This window comes from Acinonyx jubatus, chromosome A1 (assembly GCF_027475565.1).
Source record: "Acinonyx jubatus isolate Ajub_Pintada_27869175 chromosome A1, VMU_Ajub_asm_v1.0, whole genome shotgun sequence".
Taxonomy (NCBI): Eukaryota; Metazoa; Chordata; class Mammalia; order Carnivora; family Felidae; genus Acinonyx; species Acinonyx jubatus.
The window spans coordinates 104,405,621-104,422,628 of record NC_069380.1 but is presented as its reverse complement, the minus strand read 5'-3'; the positions used below and the strand labels follow the sequence as shown (position 1 = coordinate 104,422,628).

Sequence of the window (17,008 nt, the reverse complement as noted above, 5' to 3'; positions counted from 1 at the left end):
ATAGTAATTTCACTTCCTCTGAATAAATATCAAGGAAGTGGGACTGCTGGATAATATGGTAGTTCTATTTTTTGAGGAACCTCCATCCTGCTTTCCACAGTGGCCATACCAATTTTCACTGCCAACAGTGCAATGGGTTCCCTTTTCTCTACATCCTCACCAGCACTTACGGTCTCTTGTCTTTTTGAAAATAACCATTCTAACAGGTGTGAGGTGATAATTCACTGTGGTTTTGATCTGCATTTCCCTGATTATTAGTGATGTTGAGCTCCTTTTCATGAACTTGTCTTCTTTGGAGAAACGTCTATTCAGGTACTTTGCCCATTTTTAGTTTTTATTATTTTTTTAATGTTTATGTATTTTGGGGAGAGACAGAGTGAGCGGGGGAGGGTCAGAGAGAGAGGGAGACACAGAACCCAGGTTCTGAGCTGTCAGCACAGAGCCCGACACAGGGCTCAAACCACAAACTGCAAGATCATGACCTGAGCCGAAGTCAGACACTTAACTGAATGAGCCACTGGGGCGCCTTGCCCATTTTAAAATCAGATTGTTTGGTTTGTTGCTATTGAACTATGTAAGTTCTTTCTCTATTTTGGATATTAACCCCTTATCAGATACATGATTTGCAAATATTTTCTCCCATCCTGTAGGTTGTCTTTTCATTTTACTGATTGTTTCTTGTGCATTCAGAAGTTGTTGCTTTTTGTTTGATGTTTGCTTTTGTCATCTTGTTGATTTTTGCTTTTGTTCTTGTGCTTTTCCTGTTGTATCCAAAACATCACTAGCAAGACAAATGTTAAGGGGCTTTTTCCCTATACTTTCTTCTAGGAATTTCATGGTTTTAGGTCTTAAATTTAAGTCCTAAATCCATTTTGTGTTAATTTTTATGAGTGATTTAAGATACAGTTCCAATTTCTTTTGCATGTGAATATCCAGTTCCCATTTAAGAGCCTACTGTTTTTGCACTGAGTATTCTTAGCTCCCTTGTCAAATACTACATGACTCTATACGCATAAGTTTATTTCTGGGCTCTCAATTCTATTCCAGAGGTCTATGTACCTTTTTATGTCGCTACAATACCATTTTGATTACTACAGCTTTGAAATATAGTTTGAAATCTGGAAATGTGATGCCTCCAGCTTTTTTCTCTCTCAAGACTGTTGGACTCTTCAGGGTCTTTTATGGTTCCATGATAATTTTTCCCATTTCTGTGAAAAATGCCATTAGATTTTGACAGGAATTACATTGAATTAATATTGAAGGAACCTAACTGGCCATCAATAGACGAATGGACAACGAGAATGTGGTATGTATACATAATGGAACATTACACAGCCATAAATAAGAATGAGATTGTGTCATTTGAGACAACATACATGGACCTAGGCAGGATTACGCTATGTGATCTAAGTCACAAAGACAAAAAAACCATGATTTCACTAAGTGGAATCTAAAATAACCAAAACAAACAAACAAACAAACAAAAAAAACAAACAAAAAAACCCTACCTAAACTCCAGATGAATAAACAAACAAAAAGCAGAATTCAGACCTATAAATACTGGTAACAAACTGATGGTTGCCAGAGGGAAGGCAGATGGGGAGTTGGGCAAAGTGGGTGAAGAGGAGAGGAAGATACAAGCTTCCGATTATGGAAGGAATAAGTCAGAATGGGAATAAAAGGCACAGCACAATACTCAATATATTGTAATAGCGATATAATGACACAGATGGTAGTTACTCCTGTGAAAATATTATAATGTAACAACTTGTCAAATCACTAAGTTGTGTATCTAGAACTATGTAACATTGTGGGTCAGTGGGTCAAGTACACTCAAAAAAAAAAAAAAAAAAGGTTCAAAATTTCTAACTAATAAAAATCTCCAGCAAGGTGTTAGCCACCGAACAGACGAAAATGAAGTTTGTGACCAAACATCCTTTGTTTACCGTGGATGAAATGATCAATATATATAATATGAATCATCTATATGCTCTACTGTATCTGTGGAAATTTCATAAAATAAAGCTTTTGTTGATGTACTGAGGAAGAGACAAATCAAAAGGTCAAAATAACGAAAAAGTAATAAACTTAGGAATGAGAAAGTAAACTATTTAACATTTACTGTCCAAAATTCATCTAATATGTTTAGAAAATACACCAGAATTTTACAGCAATAAACCACCTACTTCTGTATACTGACCAATCAGTTTATCCAAAGCCACCTTGTGTTAACATTCTGAGGAACGATTTTGAGAATACAATGGGGCAATAATGGACCCAAAAGGATCCAATATCCATTTTGGTTACTGTTCTAGGAAATACATTCTAATACCCTGGTTTACCAATACACAATACTTTGTGTGCCTGTTAACACTGGTCAAATTTGCTGTATTCTGTTGTCATTATTAAGTCAAGTAGAGAAAGATGTGTGAACCAACACGGAATCTTCTGACTAGGACTGAGTGCTATATTACCACTGTAACTGATCACTTTAAATATTAAACTTGAAGAGTCAAGACATAGAGCCCTAATTCTGCAGTAGACAATTTCAGAATGAGATTCAAGTATTTTTAATCATTAAAGACTGGCAAAATTGAAATGCCACTAAGTAAGTCAAAGAGAAAACCCAAATGAAAAATTATTTACAACTACTTGCCAGATTCACATTTGAGCCACTTGTGGTTTGTTAAGTCATGTTTTTACTAAACTGAAAACACAATGTTATGTTGAAGTCTAATAAAACCTCATAATACAACTGTTACAGAACTGCTTTTTACAGCTTCTTCAAACATTTCACTGATCTGGAAAGCTGTAATTTGAAAGAAATTAGCAATAAAAGGAAAGAACTATGGAGCTTATTTCTAAGTTACAACTCATTGCTTGGTGATGACAGGAATGAATAGTTACATAATAGACTAAACAAAAAATTGCACAATCAATGATAATCTGATTTTACTAATACAGAAAGCACTTTCTGTCACTTAGAATCCATGTGAAAAATGTAGGATTACTTCCAATATTTAGTTTTACCTATATACAGAATGAGGAGGTCTTCAATTATTTCAGCAAAATGAAACCGAAGTATATAAAGACAATCCTGACATACTGCAGAAACTTAAAGATTCATCAGTAAAACCTGCATAACATTTAAATTTGTTGAAAAAATTAGTGTGTTTCATTTTCGCTCTCTTCATCCGTACAAATTATACATGGGACTAACAACTGTGATGCATTAAATCTGATAATGTAGGTCAAAAGCATGTTATCATGCCCAGCAGTTATGTTTCAAAAAATAATTGCCACTATTATCTGAACACAGCTCCAAGAAAATAGGATCTTGTCTGACAGTGATGGTTACAAACCCAGTGCCTGTCACCAAGAGCTCAACAATTACCTGTTGAGTGACTGAAATACAAGTAATATAAAATTTCACCTTGGTCATTTATGTTGATTTTACATGTTCAGAACTACTCCTCTGAATTTGGTGTAATCTGGATTTTTATTTGAAACTGCACTAATCTCTGTTTTCAACTTAACCCTCAGGTCATATAACACAATACAATGAACAACTAGTATTTACACTTTCATGTTATAAAAGGCTGCCTCTGCTTGTCCTCTATGTCATAAACGAGTTCATATTCACAGACTAATTATTTGTGGATGGAAAAACTTTGGCCTGTGACATCTAGAAAATGCAGATCTCAGTGAAAGCAGCCGCTGGCCAGCACCATCTGGGTTGCGGAACTCGTTGAACATGACTCAGGTCAATTCTGTAAAACCCAGGTCTCAACAAGGACAGGATTTGTGGCACAGTAAAGAGCCCTGGCTCCTGACTATCTGTACAATGTATGTGTCTGTTGGGCTAAGGACTATGCCAGAGATGAAGGTAAAGATGTACCGAAGTTACTCAGCACTGCTCGTCTTATTCTGTGCAGGGAGAGAACTGAGGGGATGATGCTCTCACCTGCTAGTAGTTGTAATGATTATCCAAACATCATTACTAAAATCTCATCAAGCCCAAAACTAAGCATCTTATATTTTTTAAGTTTTGACTTTTTTTTTTTAAAGAAACCCTGAACGTTGTTATATTATTTTTATCCTAGACTTCATAACTGGACATTATATTTGTTTATAAGTTAGCAGTTATTTCATATTTAAAAAAACTACACTTTTATAAATTGGTATCTGTTTAATCTCCAAAATGTACTGTTAAAGCCAATGTTAAGGTTACTTGGTAAACTTAAACCTCTCCTATGGCAAAAAGCACATAGGAAAAGTATACATTTCACATACTGCCACACAGCTGGAAACATACCCTAGAAACCAAGAATAAAATATTATTCAATATTAATAAAATATAAATCAATGTATAAGTTAAGAATCAAGATAAACTGTTGAACACTACCTCAAGTAGTTCTTTATATTAATAAGATAACTAGGCAAGTTCAAAAGGAGTCTCTCCAAATTAAAACCACTATAGAGAGCAACCACAACTTTTCAGTAAAATATTTCCTTGTTAATTCCCTTAATAATCAATCACAGAAAATTGAGATGGGCCTCAAAACATCACTATTCCCATGATACCCTTCCATTTCTCCATTAGATATCTAAGCCTTCAGCACCCTGACCCTATGGACACTTCTAGCTCCATTCCTCTCTTCCCTATGTAGCCCTTTTAAGACAGGAAGTGAAAATCAATCCTCAGTGATGGGGCTAGAGGAGATCCAAACTTGGCACTCTTGGTCCCAACCCACTAAAAGACAAAGTAGTTTACGGTTACAAATGGCAAACAAACTCATACCTATACATGAGTTTTAAACCCTAACTCTCTCCCTCTTTTTCTCCTTAGAAAATTATGTCAGATAAGGATTCCTGGGTGCCTGACTGGCTCAGTCGGTGGAACGTGTGACTCTTGATCTCAGCGTTGTGAGTTTGAGCCCCATGCTGGGTGTACACATTACTTAAAAAAAGAGGGGGGGGTGGGATTCTTGTTCCAGAGACATTCCCAGTCTGGAATTTGATCTAGTCATCCTATAGTGTCATTTACCAAGTTCCTGTCTCCCTTGCATATTATATAAAATGCTTCCTGGAGCTACAGGCAATGACATAGTTCAGATTCAATTTCTCAGAAAACAATCGTTCAGATACTTTTATTGAGTAAAGGACTTACAAAGTTGGAACATTTTAATTTTCTTTCCTTCTTCCCTTATCACATAGAATAATTATCAGAGAACAAATCTCATCAATTTCTTGCTTACACCGAGTTTAGGTAAGGACACTTTCATTCAAGAAAGCTTGATTCAACAGGAGATTCTTTATGTTTATTTATCAATTTTGCTAATAAGTTCCCTAGCATTCTTCAAAGGTAAAAAAAAATGAAAAGATCTTTTTTTGTGGTGTCTGTGAACCTAAGGATTTTATCATATATTATATCTTCATTCAAAACAGTTATTAGTAGTAGTACTGCTGTTCAAATTATCCAAACTTAGGTCAGTGTTAGCTTCTTCAAGTTGGCTCCTGGGTCCTTTTGACCTGAAACCAAGCACCTTTGTTACCTCTCTACTTTCCAATGTGAAAAGATGTCTAGGCTCTTGTAGTACATTTCCTGCCCAGATCTGGAAATCAATTGTTTCTCTAAGGTCCCCTGGTTCCTCGGAATGAAAATACACAACATACGCACTAGGGGTGCTCACTGCTACCGGGCTGGTCATTTGTTACAGGGAACTTTTATGCAAAGAAGTAAGCGACAGGGACTTTTGGAATAAAACGTGTGAATCACAACAATATATTCAACTTAGAATCATGACTATAGGATGCAATATACTCTCGCAAGATTTAGACTTGCATCTACTTTGTGGAACATAAATAAATCCCCTTACGGCTGTCCAAGTCCATGAAGCAGATAGAGGTGACAGAAGGGGCTTACAGTCATTGAAAAAAAACTCCACGAAACTTTCACTGCAGGTGATGAAACAACTTTTTTATATTCTGTCAAGGATCAGCCAAATTTCCAAAGTCACCAACAAGTGAAAACTGAATGCCTTCTAGCAAAGTTTCAAAGTTTGTGGTCAAAGTCTCTAAAGTACATGCATTCATGGATATATATAAAAACTACTGGCAGTATCAAAGATGAAATGGCTTTTCAGTCATGATGTAGGAGAATCTATGCTTCCCCTAAGTCTGTGTTCACATGGAGAAGAACAGTCTGTGGGATTCATGCTGCTAACGGCTTCATGCCCCAGTGCCCCCATTGAGGCTTACAACCTAGACTGGAAAGCCTGAAGATAGGGACAAGTTCTTTGGTGACTTGCTGGTCCCCACAAGTACCTAACACCGCATTCGTTTCTCCTTTCACTTCTATTGCCCAGAATGGAAGTAGCAGAAATAAAAGAAGCATGGGGCACCCAGTACGCAAGAAGCCAAAAAGAAAGTCTCACTGTAGCCTGACGAAACACTTTTGGACAAATCCATACCTTACACCACAATATGGCTCAGTGTAGACTCATGTACACATAAAACTTCAGCCAACAGTCATGCATGCTCAGCACGGCCATAATCATATTGCTACTAGCTTCCCCCAGGGCCACAGTGATTTGGATATTCTGGTAAGTAAGAAATAGGAAGACGATGAGGAAGAATGAAAGGCTCAATGTAGTTCTCTAAATAGCTGATGCAGATAAAACAGAAATTGTGTATACATAATGTCAAACTGATCTGTAAAATAGGTGAGGCAGATGGTACAGGTTGATCCTCTTGTCAGTCGATCCACTCTGACAACTTTACAGGAGATACTAAAGTCCATGTTCTCCCCTTTCTCTAGGGATCTCCTCATTCCAGCTAAATGACGGGTTCTGATTTGGAAAATGGAATTCTTCTCTTCTTCTTCCAAGAGGTCCCAAAGCCATTCCCCTGATCTCCTGGGTTCTCTCCCTTGGCAGGAGGGGGACGGGGGCGAGGTAAAAATCTCACAAGGCAGATCTTGTGGACTCCAATGAAAGAGGCCTCAGGGCACCCAAAGAAGAGACCAAGACTTGATAGTGTGGATTCCGAGTTCTGGGCGTAATATACCAGCTGTCAGGTCATGGGAAAAGAACTCTGTCAAAGTTCCCCTAAATGGGAAGAATGAGGTTACACCTATAGAATACTAAACAAATACTGGATGCATGCCACTCATCTATGAGCTGAAATCTGGGAGGAGGCAATAAGGGGCAACCCAAATGAGAAGAAATCGGTTAGAAGCTCCATTCTTGCTACAAGATACATTGAGGATCCTAAGTAACTGGACACATACATGTTTTTGTATGGGCTGAAATAAAATTTTATATTTAAATATACTAGTTTGAAAGTGCTCAGTATCATTTCTCACCTATACAGACCTATGTTGCTTTTTGAAAGGTAAAAAATAATTTAAAAATTGAAACCTCACTTTATTAGTAACAGTAATCTCGTAACAATGATGTGAGAAGACTGAATTTACCTCCTCGGACAAATCCATTAGTAGCTATTGCTGATGTAGACAATCCTGTGATAGTTGTCACAACAGTGGCCATTATAATTACAACAACCGACAGACCTTGAGGGGAAAAGAAAAGAGGCTGAGAAATACTTATTTCAACTTGCTATACCTAGAAAAGGTTAATAAACCTAATTTACATTATAGTGAACAATTACCTTATTTTTACCCCATTTTAGAAAAATCAAACCAAAATTATAAAAAAAGGAACATTAAGACAACAATCTGATACAAAGTAAAAACAGCGTACAATAATTTCTAATTGTTGGATTTTAGGAGGTTCCCAGGCTAGATGAGCACACAGCTACTCTGCTTACTCATTCTCAAGTGAATCAAGCAGTATGGAACTTCGCTTACCTATTCCAGCTTGACCCACAATCCACGACAACCTAATGAAGAGCATCACACCCCAAATGTTCAACATACAACGTACCTAGAAAAGAAAAGAAGCCAAGTTACAGATGAAACAAAGTGATCAAACATAGTACATCAGTATATGTTAAACTAGCCAAAAGGAGGATAACATACATTTAGAACTAGAGAAAATCACTTTAAATCTCTTAGCCTTTTCTTTATATTATTTTTAAAAGAATTTACTGAGAGCTAAAATGTAAGCTAATTTAGGGATAATATAACACACACACAGCAGCAAAAGCAACTGAACAAGGTAAAAGGGTATTTTAAGACTTCAACCCTAAGAAAGTAGTTCCTGTTCCCATTTATCAAAGCAACTAGGTTTAATTTTTGCTTGTTCTTTATCAACAGACTTATTTCCTGATTCCTTCAGAAGATTCAGGTATTACAAAATATCTGTCAACACAAAATGCCAATTGTTCACACATGTTTTATTTTTTAAAGTATATTTATTTTTAAGTAATCTCTACACCCAGTGTGGGGCTCAAACTCACCACCCCAAGATCAAGAACTGCACACTCCTTTGAGCCAGCCAGGTGCTCCTCACACATCTTTTAAAACTCTCAACTATTTGACAGAGCTTCCTGTATTTATTTTTACTTTTATTTATTATGCTTACACATAGAACATAGTCTTCTAAAATATGAACATTTAAGAATAGGCAAAGAGCACTACCTGGAGCTTCACATTTACTCTGTTCATTAAAAGTGATGAAAGTACTCCTAGATGTGGGACTTCTCCTCGACTTCTTTTCTAAATGTCAACACAACTCTTAAGTACCCCCAAAGTCTAAATGGGAGGGCCTTTTAGTTTACCTGTCTACTCTAGTCAGTTCCTTAGTGCCTATGTGAACACAGAAAAACAGAAGCAAATCTGAAACTAAGTCACTCAAACCTATCTAGTGAAGTAACCTCAACACTTAAGAAAACAATTTCTCCTTTATTTTGTTCCTCATTAACTTTTATACATTTCTCTTCGAGAAAATAATGGCATAGCAGAAAAGGAAGCAGGAATCTATCAGCTCTATTGCCTGTTCAGCTTTCTTGATTCTGATGCTTCCAACAATTTCATCATTTCATACTTAATTTCTGACAAATGACAATATGTGAGATTTATAAGAGGTAACAGAATATAATTTAGAGGAAATCAACTACAGTATGATTCCATTAATACATATATCCTGTTTCCTTTACTGAATTTAATACAAGAAAAAGAGGTACATGTTATTAATATGGTCTTCTGTAACAGACAAGCTCTCTTAAGAAATGATAAGAATATTTGGAAGATTTTCTAATAAAAAGAAATGTTGTAACTCTAAAATTAAGTCTATAGGTACGTACTAATACACCCTTGATCCAGCCAAACTTCACAACTCCTTTACTTTCCGCAGCATACGTGACCACAGCATCTCTGGTTGGAGTACTTTCTTCCCCATTGGCAAAGCCGTCCTCAAAAGGTTCCTGGTTATAAAAGAAATGTGAATTATTCATTATTTGAAGTTCACAATCACCTGATAAAGACAAATATCACTAAATACATTTAGTCATGTTTAAGAGGATACAGATTTCCAAGAATCAAGGGAGTCTGCATATTTTACCTAAGAAAAAAAGTGTACAGCACATATTTTACCTTTAAAAAAAATGTAGAGCAACAAAGTAGAGGAAAACCTTAATTAATGAGTGTTTAAAAAATTTAAATCTTATCATGACAGTAAACCCATTTTAATCATTTCAAATTTTAATTACACTTTGGTGGTGTCTGGAGAACAAATACTGTTTGCTAAGTATAGGCTTAGCTAAGTAAGTCAATTCAGACCTTGTTTCTCTGGCCACAACTTTACAGTATTTGGTTGGCATCCTTCCTACAAATGAAATTACAACATTAACAACTTAAAACTCCTCATCACCAATGAACAGGTTTCCCCCTATAGTCTGTTATAGCCGGATTCCCAAGATTCATTCCTAACTCCTGCCTTTACGCACTCTTCATCTGCATTCAACCATTTAGTGCTTTTTTTCCATTGTAATTTTTCTCAGATTCAGACATGAACTGGTTTTTATCCTTCATGTCTGATTGTATTATTCTTATATTTTGTTCTCTAGCTTCCCTCTCTCTCTCCCTCTTCCTTTAGTTTTCTTGTTCAGTTCCAATACACCCAAGATAAATGACACATTTCCAAACGAGGAACAACGTTATTAAACAGGTCATGAAGGGTGAAGGGAGGTGTTGGGGCAGGGAAAATGCTTTATGTCTAGAATCATGTCCCTGACACTATCCCCATAATTTTTCTTTACCTGTATGTCAACAGCAGGGAACAAAATACAGCTGTGTTTTTAATCTCATTCTTTAAATGGAGAAAAATCAACTAAATTATCATATAACCCTCAAACTTGTCATCCAGATTTCCTACCATACTTTTTTAAGCCATTTTCAGTGGTTCATACTCTCTAGTGATTTCCTAATACAAATATTTTTCACAGAAATGAGCTATACCAGATGCTGTGTTACCAGAGAGAAAAATCTATGTCATAACCCTAACTTTCCTTTTTTGCTTGACCAGTATCTATTAGGCAAGTAAGCTCATTAAATTCCATTTAATGTATTGTATTTCTTAAGATCAACCTGGATCAGCTCTTACATTCCATATTTAGTTGAATGACTACTAATTCTTAGGTTCTGAAGCCACAGAAGAAACATTGTAGGTTAGATGCAATAATTTCTTTAAATATATTTTTTCAAATTATTTTACCTAGGCTTTTTAATGACAATAAAAAAATAATCTAATTTTCAACTAATCCTCATTCTCCATTAAAAGACAAGGCAATAACTTCACCTACGTGAAACATACAAAAAACAAGTCCGCCTAAGATCACGAAGAACTTAAACATGAATGTTAGTGTTAACCACAAATCTGTGATAGTTGACAGAGTTCTAAAAACAGAGCCTACGGGACATAAATTATAATAATTGCCCTTATAACTCACAGTTTCATAACTACTATCTTCGGCATCAATGATTACGGTTCTGTACTCTAAGAAGATTGCCCCAAGCGTATGGTATATAGAACCACTCCCATTAACAAAAATTAATTAACTTAATCTGCTATACTTTTTTCACAGATTTATGGAGATATAATTCATATACCACACAACTCATCCAATTAGAGTACACATGTCAATGACTTTTAGAAAATTCACCAAGTTTCACCATTATCACCACAATCACACAATCAATTTTAGAAAATTTTCATCATCTCAAAAAGAAATCCGAAGCCCATCAGCAGTCATTCCCATTTCTCCTTTGCTCCAGCTCCTGGCAATCACTTATCAACTTTCTGTCTGTGTGGATCTCCTATTCTGACATTTCATACAAATGGAACGGAATCATGTGATGTGTGGCCTCTGTCTGTGGCTTCTTTCACCCAGTGTAACCGTTTTCAAGATTCATCCATATGTTGTTTCAGTACTTCACTCCTTTTTATTGCCAAATAATATCCCATTGTATGGATATACCACATTTGTCTATTTGTTCTTCACTTGATGAACATTTGAGCCCATTCCACATTATGGCTGCTATGAAATATGCTCCTGTGAACATGTGTGCACAAGATTTTGTGTGGACATACATTTTCATTGGAATTGAAAACAGAATTTTCAATTCCAGTGGAATTGCTGGCTCTCATTTTTGAAATGACTACTTCTGGTCATTTTTTTTCTTTGGTATCAGACTGCAGAGTGTCACTCCTCATTTCAGTCAGTCCATGTGCCTTTTGTTATTCCCCTTCCTCACTTAGCATCTGGTATAAACAATGTAATCAGTAACCATAACTGTTAGAAACACGTATAGGCAAGAAAAAAAAAGAAATGTGACCAGAGGCCTGTGTGACTCAATCACAAAAGCAACCCACTTTGGCTTTATTTCCACTGTTGAAGGTGTTCTGGACGGTACAACATCGATGATGATCACTCCCCACTCAAAAAAAAAAAAAAAAAAAGACTCCTCATAGGCATTGATGACTCAATAGTTCCATTATTCAAATAAAGCCAGAATAAAAATTTCTCCCTGTTAATTCAATCAATTGTAAAGCAGACAGAAGCTCCTTGGCTTTCACTCTAGGGTATGTAGTGCTCTGCCCTTAACTTGTAAATAGAGACGTTAATATATTATATAATCTTCCAAGTATTACAAAAAAAAATATAGTTTCTATAATATCCAAAAATACCTCTTCCTTTCCATTTTTATTTAAAACGAAAAAGACATATATATGTCATAAGCTAACTTTTCCAAGGTTAAGTATTAATGTGAGTCTTTTTTTTTTTTTTTAATGTTTATTTTGAGAGAGAGACAGAGAGACAAAGAGCAAGCTAGAGAGCCTGAGTAGAGGAGGGGCAAAGTGAGAGGGAGACACAGAATCCCAAGCAGGCTCCAGGCTCTGAGCTGTCAGCACATAGCCCCATGTGGGGCTTCAACTCACAAGCCATGAGATCATGACCTGAGCTGAAGTCTGATGCTTAACAGACTAAGCCACCCAGGCGCCCTAATGTGGGTGTCTTTTTAACAATGCAAAAAGCATGCAGGCATCTTAAAATTTTTGCTGTGGGTGTTTATCAGAATTCCACATCAAAGTTGAAGATCTAGTGATAACTATGCAAATCTCCACCATACTATGAACTGTATTCAAAACATGAAGATTTTCCTGCATGTATGAAAGCATATTTTAGAATAAACATGACTCCACATAAAATGAAAGTTATCTTCCTTTCCACATCCCAATGCTCTATTTAAAAACCGTTACTAATCTCTAGCATACAATTAAAAAATTATAATCAAGTATTTATTACTTATAGTTCAATCAATACATTTAAATATAATAGAATTGGGTTTACATAGTATTAATTTCCTGCAGTAACACGAAATCAAAGTAGAATACACATATTTTGTTCCTTTAAATAAATTAATTTCAGAAAAAGAATGAAAATGTCAGTGTGGGATTCTGCATACATACAAAAATTGTTTAAAAACCTTATAATCAGAAAATTTCACATTTACCATTAAGAAATAAAATTATGCTGATAAAAAGCTACATAAATAATATCTTCAACCCAACTAACATTTTCACAGTTATGATAGGTTTGTGTTTTTTACTGTTTTTCACATAATGGATAAAAGGTCAAAAATAAACAACATAATTGAATTTTATGGCTAATACCATATCAAATGAGATGGACCAAGTGGACCAAATTAATTTGGATTTATGTGGGGAAAAATCTTTCAGAAAATATCAATTGTGATTCTGAGTCTACCAAACAGGACTGCTGTTCGGGGTGAGGACAGAATGGGGAAGAGAGGAAGAGACAGGAAAACAATAAAAGACCCAGAGAGTTAGGCCCTCAGTAAGTGGAAGGATTTCGAAATGAAAGAAAGAGATACTAGTAAATTATGTTAGCCTGAAAAGGGAATGATTAATTCAGCTGGACATGCTCAATTTGAGGAGTCATGAGACAATTAAAGAGTTCTATCAGGCTGTTAAAAAATTCATGACTGGAACTTAGGAGAGGGGCCAGGGATGAAGAGCAAGTGGGCGAAGCTATGGAAACAAAATGAAAAAAGAAACTTACAGAGAGAAAGAGTGAAGAGTTGACCATTTTTCTGAGGACACAGAAAATACAAAAATGAAAAGGAACTCTGGTCTCCATGGCCATTATTTCTTTGCAGAGTAGAGAAAAAAGTTTTTGCAGTGTGGGTAATCTCTTCTCTCCCTTCTCAACTCGATCATTCCTTCTCCTTTAATGATGGTTAACTTTTTACCACACAATGACCACCCCCTCCCACCCCCCCCCCCCCACAAAACCACCAGTACGTACCATTAACAAACACCCAGCCAAATTTGCTGAAATATTACAGCACATTCTTCAATGACGGCCAATCTGGCTTCACCCCACAACACAAAAATAGCTTTAATACATCCCAAGACTTCTCTGCTGCCACATCTAATGTACATCTTTCAGTCACTCTCCATTCAACTTTTGAAATGCATTTCACTGCTGACTACTCTTTCTTGAAACATTTCTTCCAACGCCACACTTTCTCAAAGCATCTTCTACCCAGCAATTAAATATAACACTTGGTCCTAGACTCATCTCCTTTTCTTATTCTGTATTTTCTTTCTATGGTCATTTCACTAAACCCATGGCTTTAAACACTATCTGTATGTGAAGTAAAAATGATGGCTCCTATTCATTTCCAGATCAGACCTACCCTCTGAATTTCAGGCCAGAGTACACATAATGGTGTGCCACTTGGATATTTTTTTTTTTCTATTCTAATTCTTATGAAATGAGAAAAAGAAATTGTCAATGTGCTATAAACAGCAACTTTCCTCTGCATGAAACGAAGGAAACCGTTTCTCTGTTTTGGATTAGGTTCAGTAAACACCTAACTATCAAAAAAAGTATTTGATGAGAAAAATAACAAGGTCTTAATAATGAAAACCTTAATAGTGTAAATGTATGTTAGATTCCTCAATGGATATCTAAAAAAAATTGTTACAAAGTTTCAGTTTCCAACCCAACAATTAAACATAAATTCACCCATTTAAATTACCTTTTATGTATCAAATGTCATATTTCAATTCTGTTTGATCTAAGACACTACCCGTAATCTACTAAGATTAATCATCATTTCTCAGCATAAAAAAAAGCCACTTATATATGAAGCTACTCTTTCTTCCCTAACAAAACAATTTTCTTCAGAATTTTTAAAACAACTTATGATGAAACCAGATTTGTTTTCAAAACAATGCATAAAAGTCAAGCTTTAGAAAAAAAATACTTGACCACGTTTTCAAAACATTACCACTGAAAACTTTTATACTGCTTTAGACTAGCTCTGTAACCTAGAGTGCAAGGCTGTCCTGTATGTACATCCTTCTCAGGTCCCAAATGTGCACATCATTGCACTTCTCATTGTTAAATGCTTTAGCTCACCTTACATTAAAATGTCATTTTTTCTCTTTCTTTGGATACCCCAGTCACTAAATCCACAGAATTTTCATCTCTAGCATACAATGTAGCATAGATGGTCTTTACAACATACAGGAGAAAGATACTAATACTCATGAAAGATGACCGTGCAGGGATAAGAATGAGTTGGTAAGGTGTTTATCACTGTGCAAAGAAACATCAAGACCGTTTCAACACAGCAACTTCTGAATAGTTAAAATACTAATAAAATACATTTCTAGTCATGTTTATTAGAATGGTAATAAATCTAATTTATTTTAATACAAATTCATTCTGATTTTACAATTAAACTGGTAATGACTTGGTAAAAGTGTCTTTGCTCAACAATTTCAGGTCACAACAGGCAAAAGACAATGTTTGCGGTTTTAATTGTATTTTAAAGAACTGAGCAAACTTTAGGCCTAAGGCTGCCACAATATTCTTTCCAGGTAGACTCATGGATGCTCAAATATGGACACTCCTCAAAAAGAGAAATGTTCCCATCCCTTAACTGTATTTAATATATTAAAAAGCCCACCATGGGGCACCTGGGTCGATCAGTGGGCTCAGCGTGCAACCTTGGCTCAGGTCATGATCTCGCAGTCTGTGGGTTCAAGCCCCACATCGGGCTCTGTGCTGACAACCTGGAGCCTGGCATCTGCTTTGGATTCTAGGTCTCCCTCTCTCGCTGCCCCTCTCCCAACTCTCTCTCTCAAAAATAAACAAACATTAAAAAAAATTTTTTTTAAAGTCCATAGTAACTTCTAGGACACCTGGGTGGTTCAGTCGGTTACGCTTCTGACTTCGGCTCAGGTCATGATCTCACGGTTCGTGGGTTCGAGCCCCATGTCAGGCTCTGTGCTGAAAGCTCTGAGCATGGAGTTCGCTTCAGATTCTGTGTCTCCCTCTCTCTCTGCCGCGCCCCCTCTCACTCTGTCTCTGACTCTCAAAAATGAATAAACATTAAAAAAAAAAATAAGTCCATAGTAAATTCTAATGTTTTTCTGTTATTTGAAGATTCTACATTTGCAGAAAGCTGTTTCTGGGCATAAAACATAATCACATCCTTCTACTCATTCATCAAACAACCATTCATTAATCAATTTTATCAAGCATCATTATTAGGTGCTTTCCAGCCCTCCTGGACTTATTTTTACAGCAGAGGTTAGAGATGAAAGGGTAGGTCTTCTGCCTTAAATGTGGGTTTTCTTCCACTATACCAAAGCAGCCTCTATTAAATTAAATGCTTAACCCAGTCAAAAAAAAGTTGGGTGCCTTTTCAATAGTACCCTATTTCAAGTCACAGCCTCTCTGTAACAGTCAGTTTCTTAATCTGTAAAAGGGAAATAACAATCCCTGCCCACCAGTACCATCCCCCTGGATTCTTGAGGTTCTCTAAATAAAGATCAATTGGTAACAACACAGCCACATAAAGCAGTTGAGGTTTCTAGTTCGTGACTATAAAGCCAGCTGATACAACTTGCTTATAATACAGCAACTTAAATTTAAATGCCAGTGCCATGTTAGAAATGTGAGATTATGACTCACTTATGGTTATATATTTCAAAAGAACTTGTGGAAAACTTATTCTTAGGTGCCCTGGCTTTTCAGTGCCTGACCACTTTTCAACAAGAACGAGATTATGCCCTGTCTGAGCAAGGGTGGCAGCTTGCCTAGGATTCTGCATGTTCTAGGTACCTGGTCAAGGATGTTCCTGTGGCACCTGCTGAGCAGCTCAACCTATCACAGTACAGGAAGACCAAAACCTGTGCCAGTGAGCATCACTTAACTGCTTCTGCAACTAGAACTCCTCTTCCTTTTGTCTGCCTAATGCCTCCCTGAAATGCATACTGCATGAGTCGTCATTATGTTCTATGGAGCCACTGTGAGTCTATGTTTCTGTGGAAAGGTCTATTTATTTAGACAAACGCAATTTGCTTCTAGTATTGCCTCTGCAACTATAAAGTGGTTCTTAAACCAATACGCTAACTTACACAGTTAATGTGAGGATCAAACAAGAAAAGGTACTGTTTTACCAAAATGAAACAAAATAAAACCAAAACAAAACCCAAGGCTGATT

General features: G+C 36.2%; 1 protein-coding gene across 2 annotated transcripts in view; it reads right to left on the bottom strand.

Moving 5' to 3' along the window:
- SLC12A2 (solute carrier family 12 member 2) overlaps window positions 1–17,008 on the bottom strand; it is a 106,596-nt gene that overhangs the window by 68,289 nt on the left and 21,299 nt on the right. For both annotated transcript variants that reach the window (XM_015067424.3, XM_027076780.2), the window contains exons 2-4: window positions 9,268–9,387; window positions 7,871–7,946; window positions 7,478–7,573 (exon numbers count right to left, since the gene is read on the bottom strand). In XM_015067424.3, the coding sequence (XP_014922910.2) occupies window positions 7,478–7,573; window positions 7,871–7,946; window positions 9,268–9,387 (292 nt within the window). The remainder of the gene's footprint in view (window positions 1–7,477; window positions 7,574–7,870; window positions 7,947–9,267; window positions 9,388–17,008) is intronic.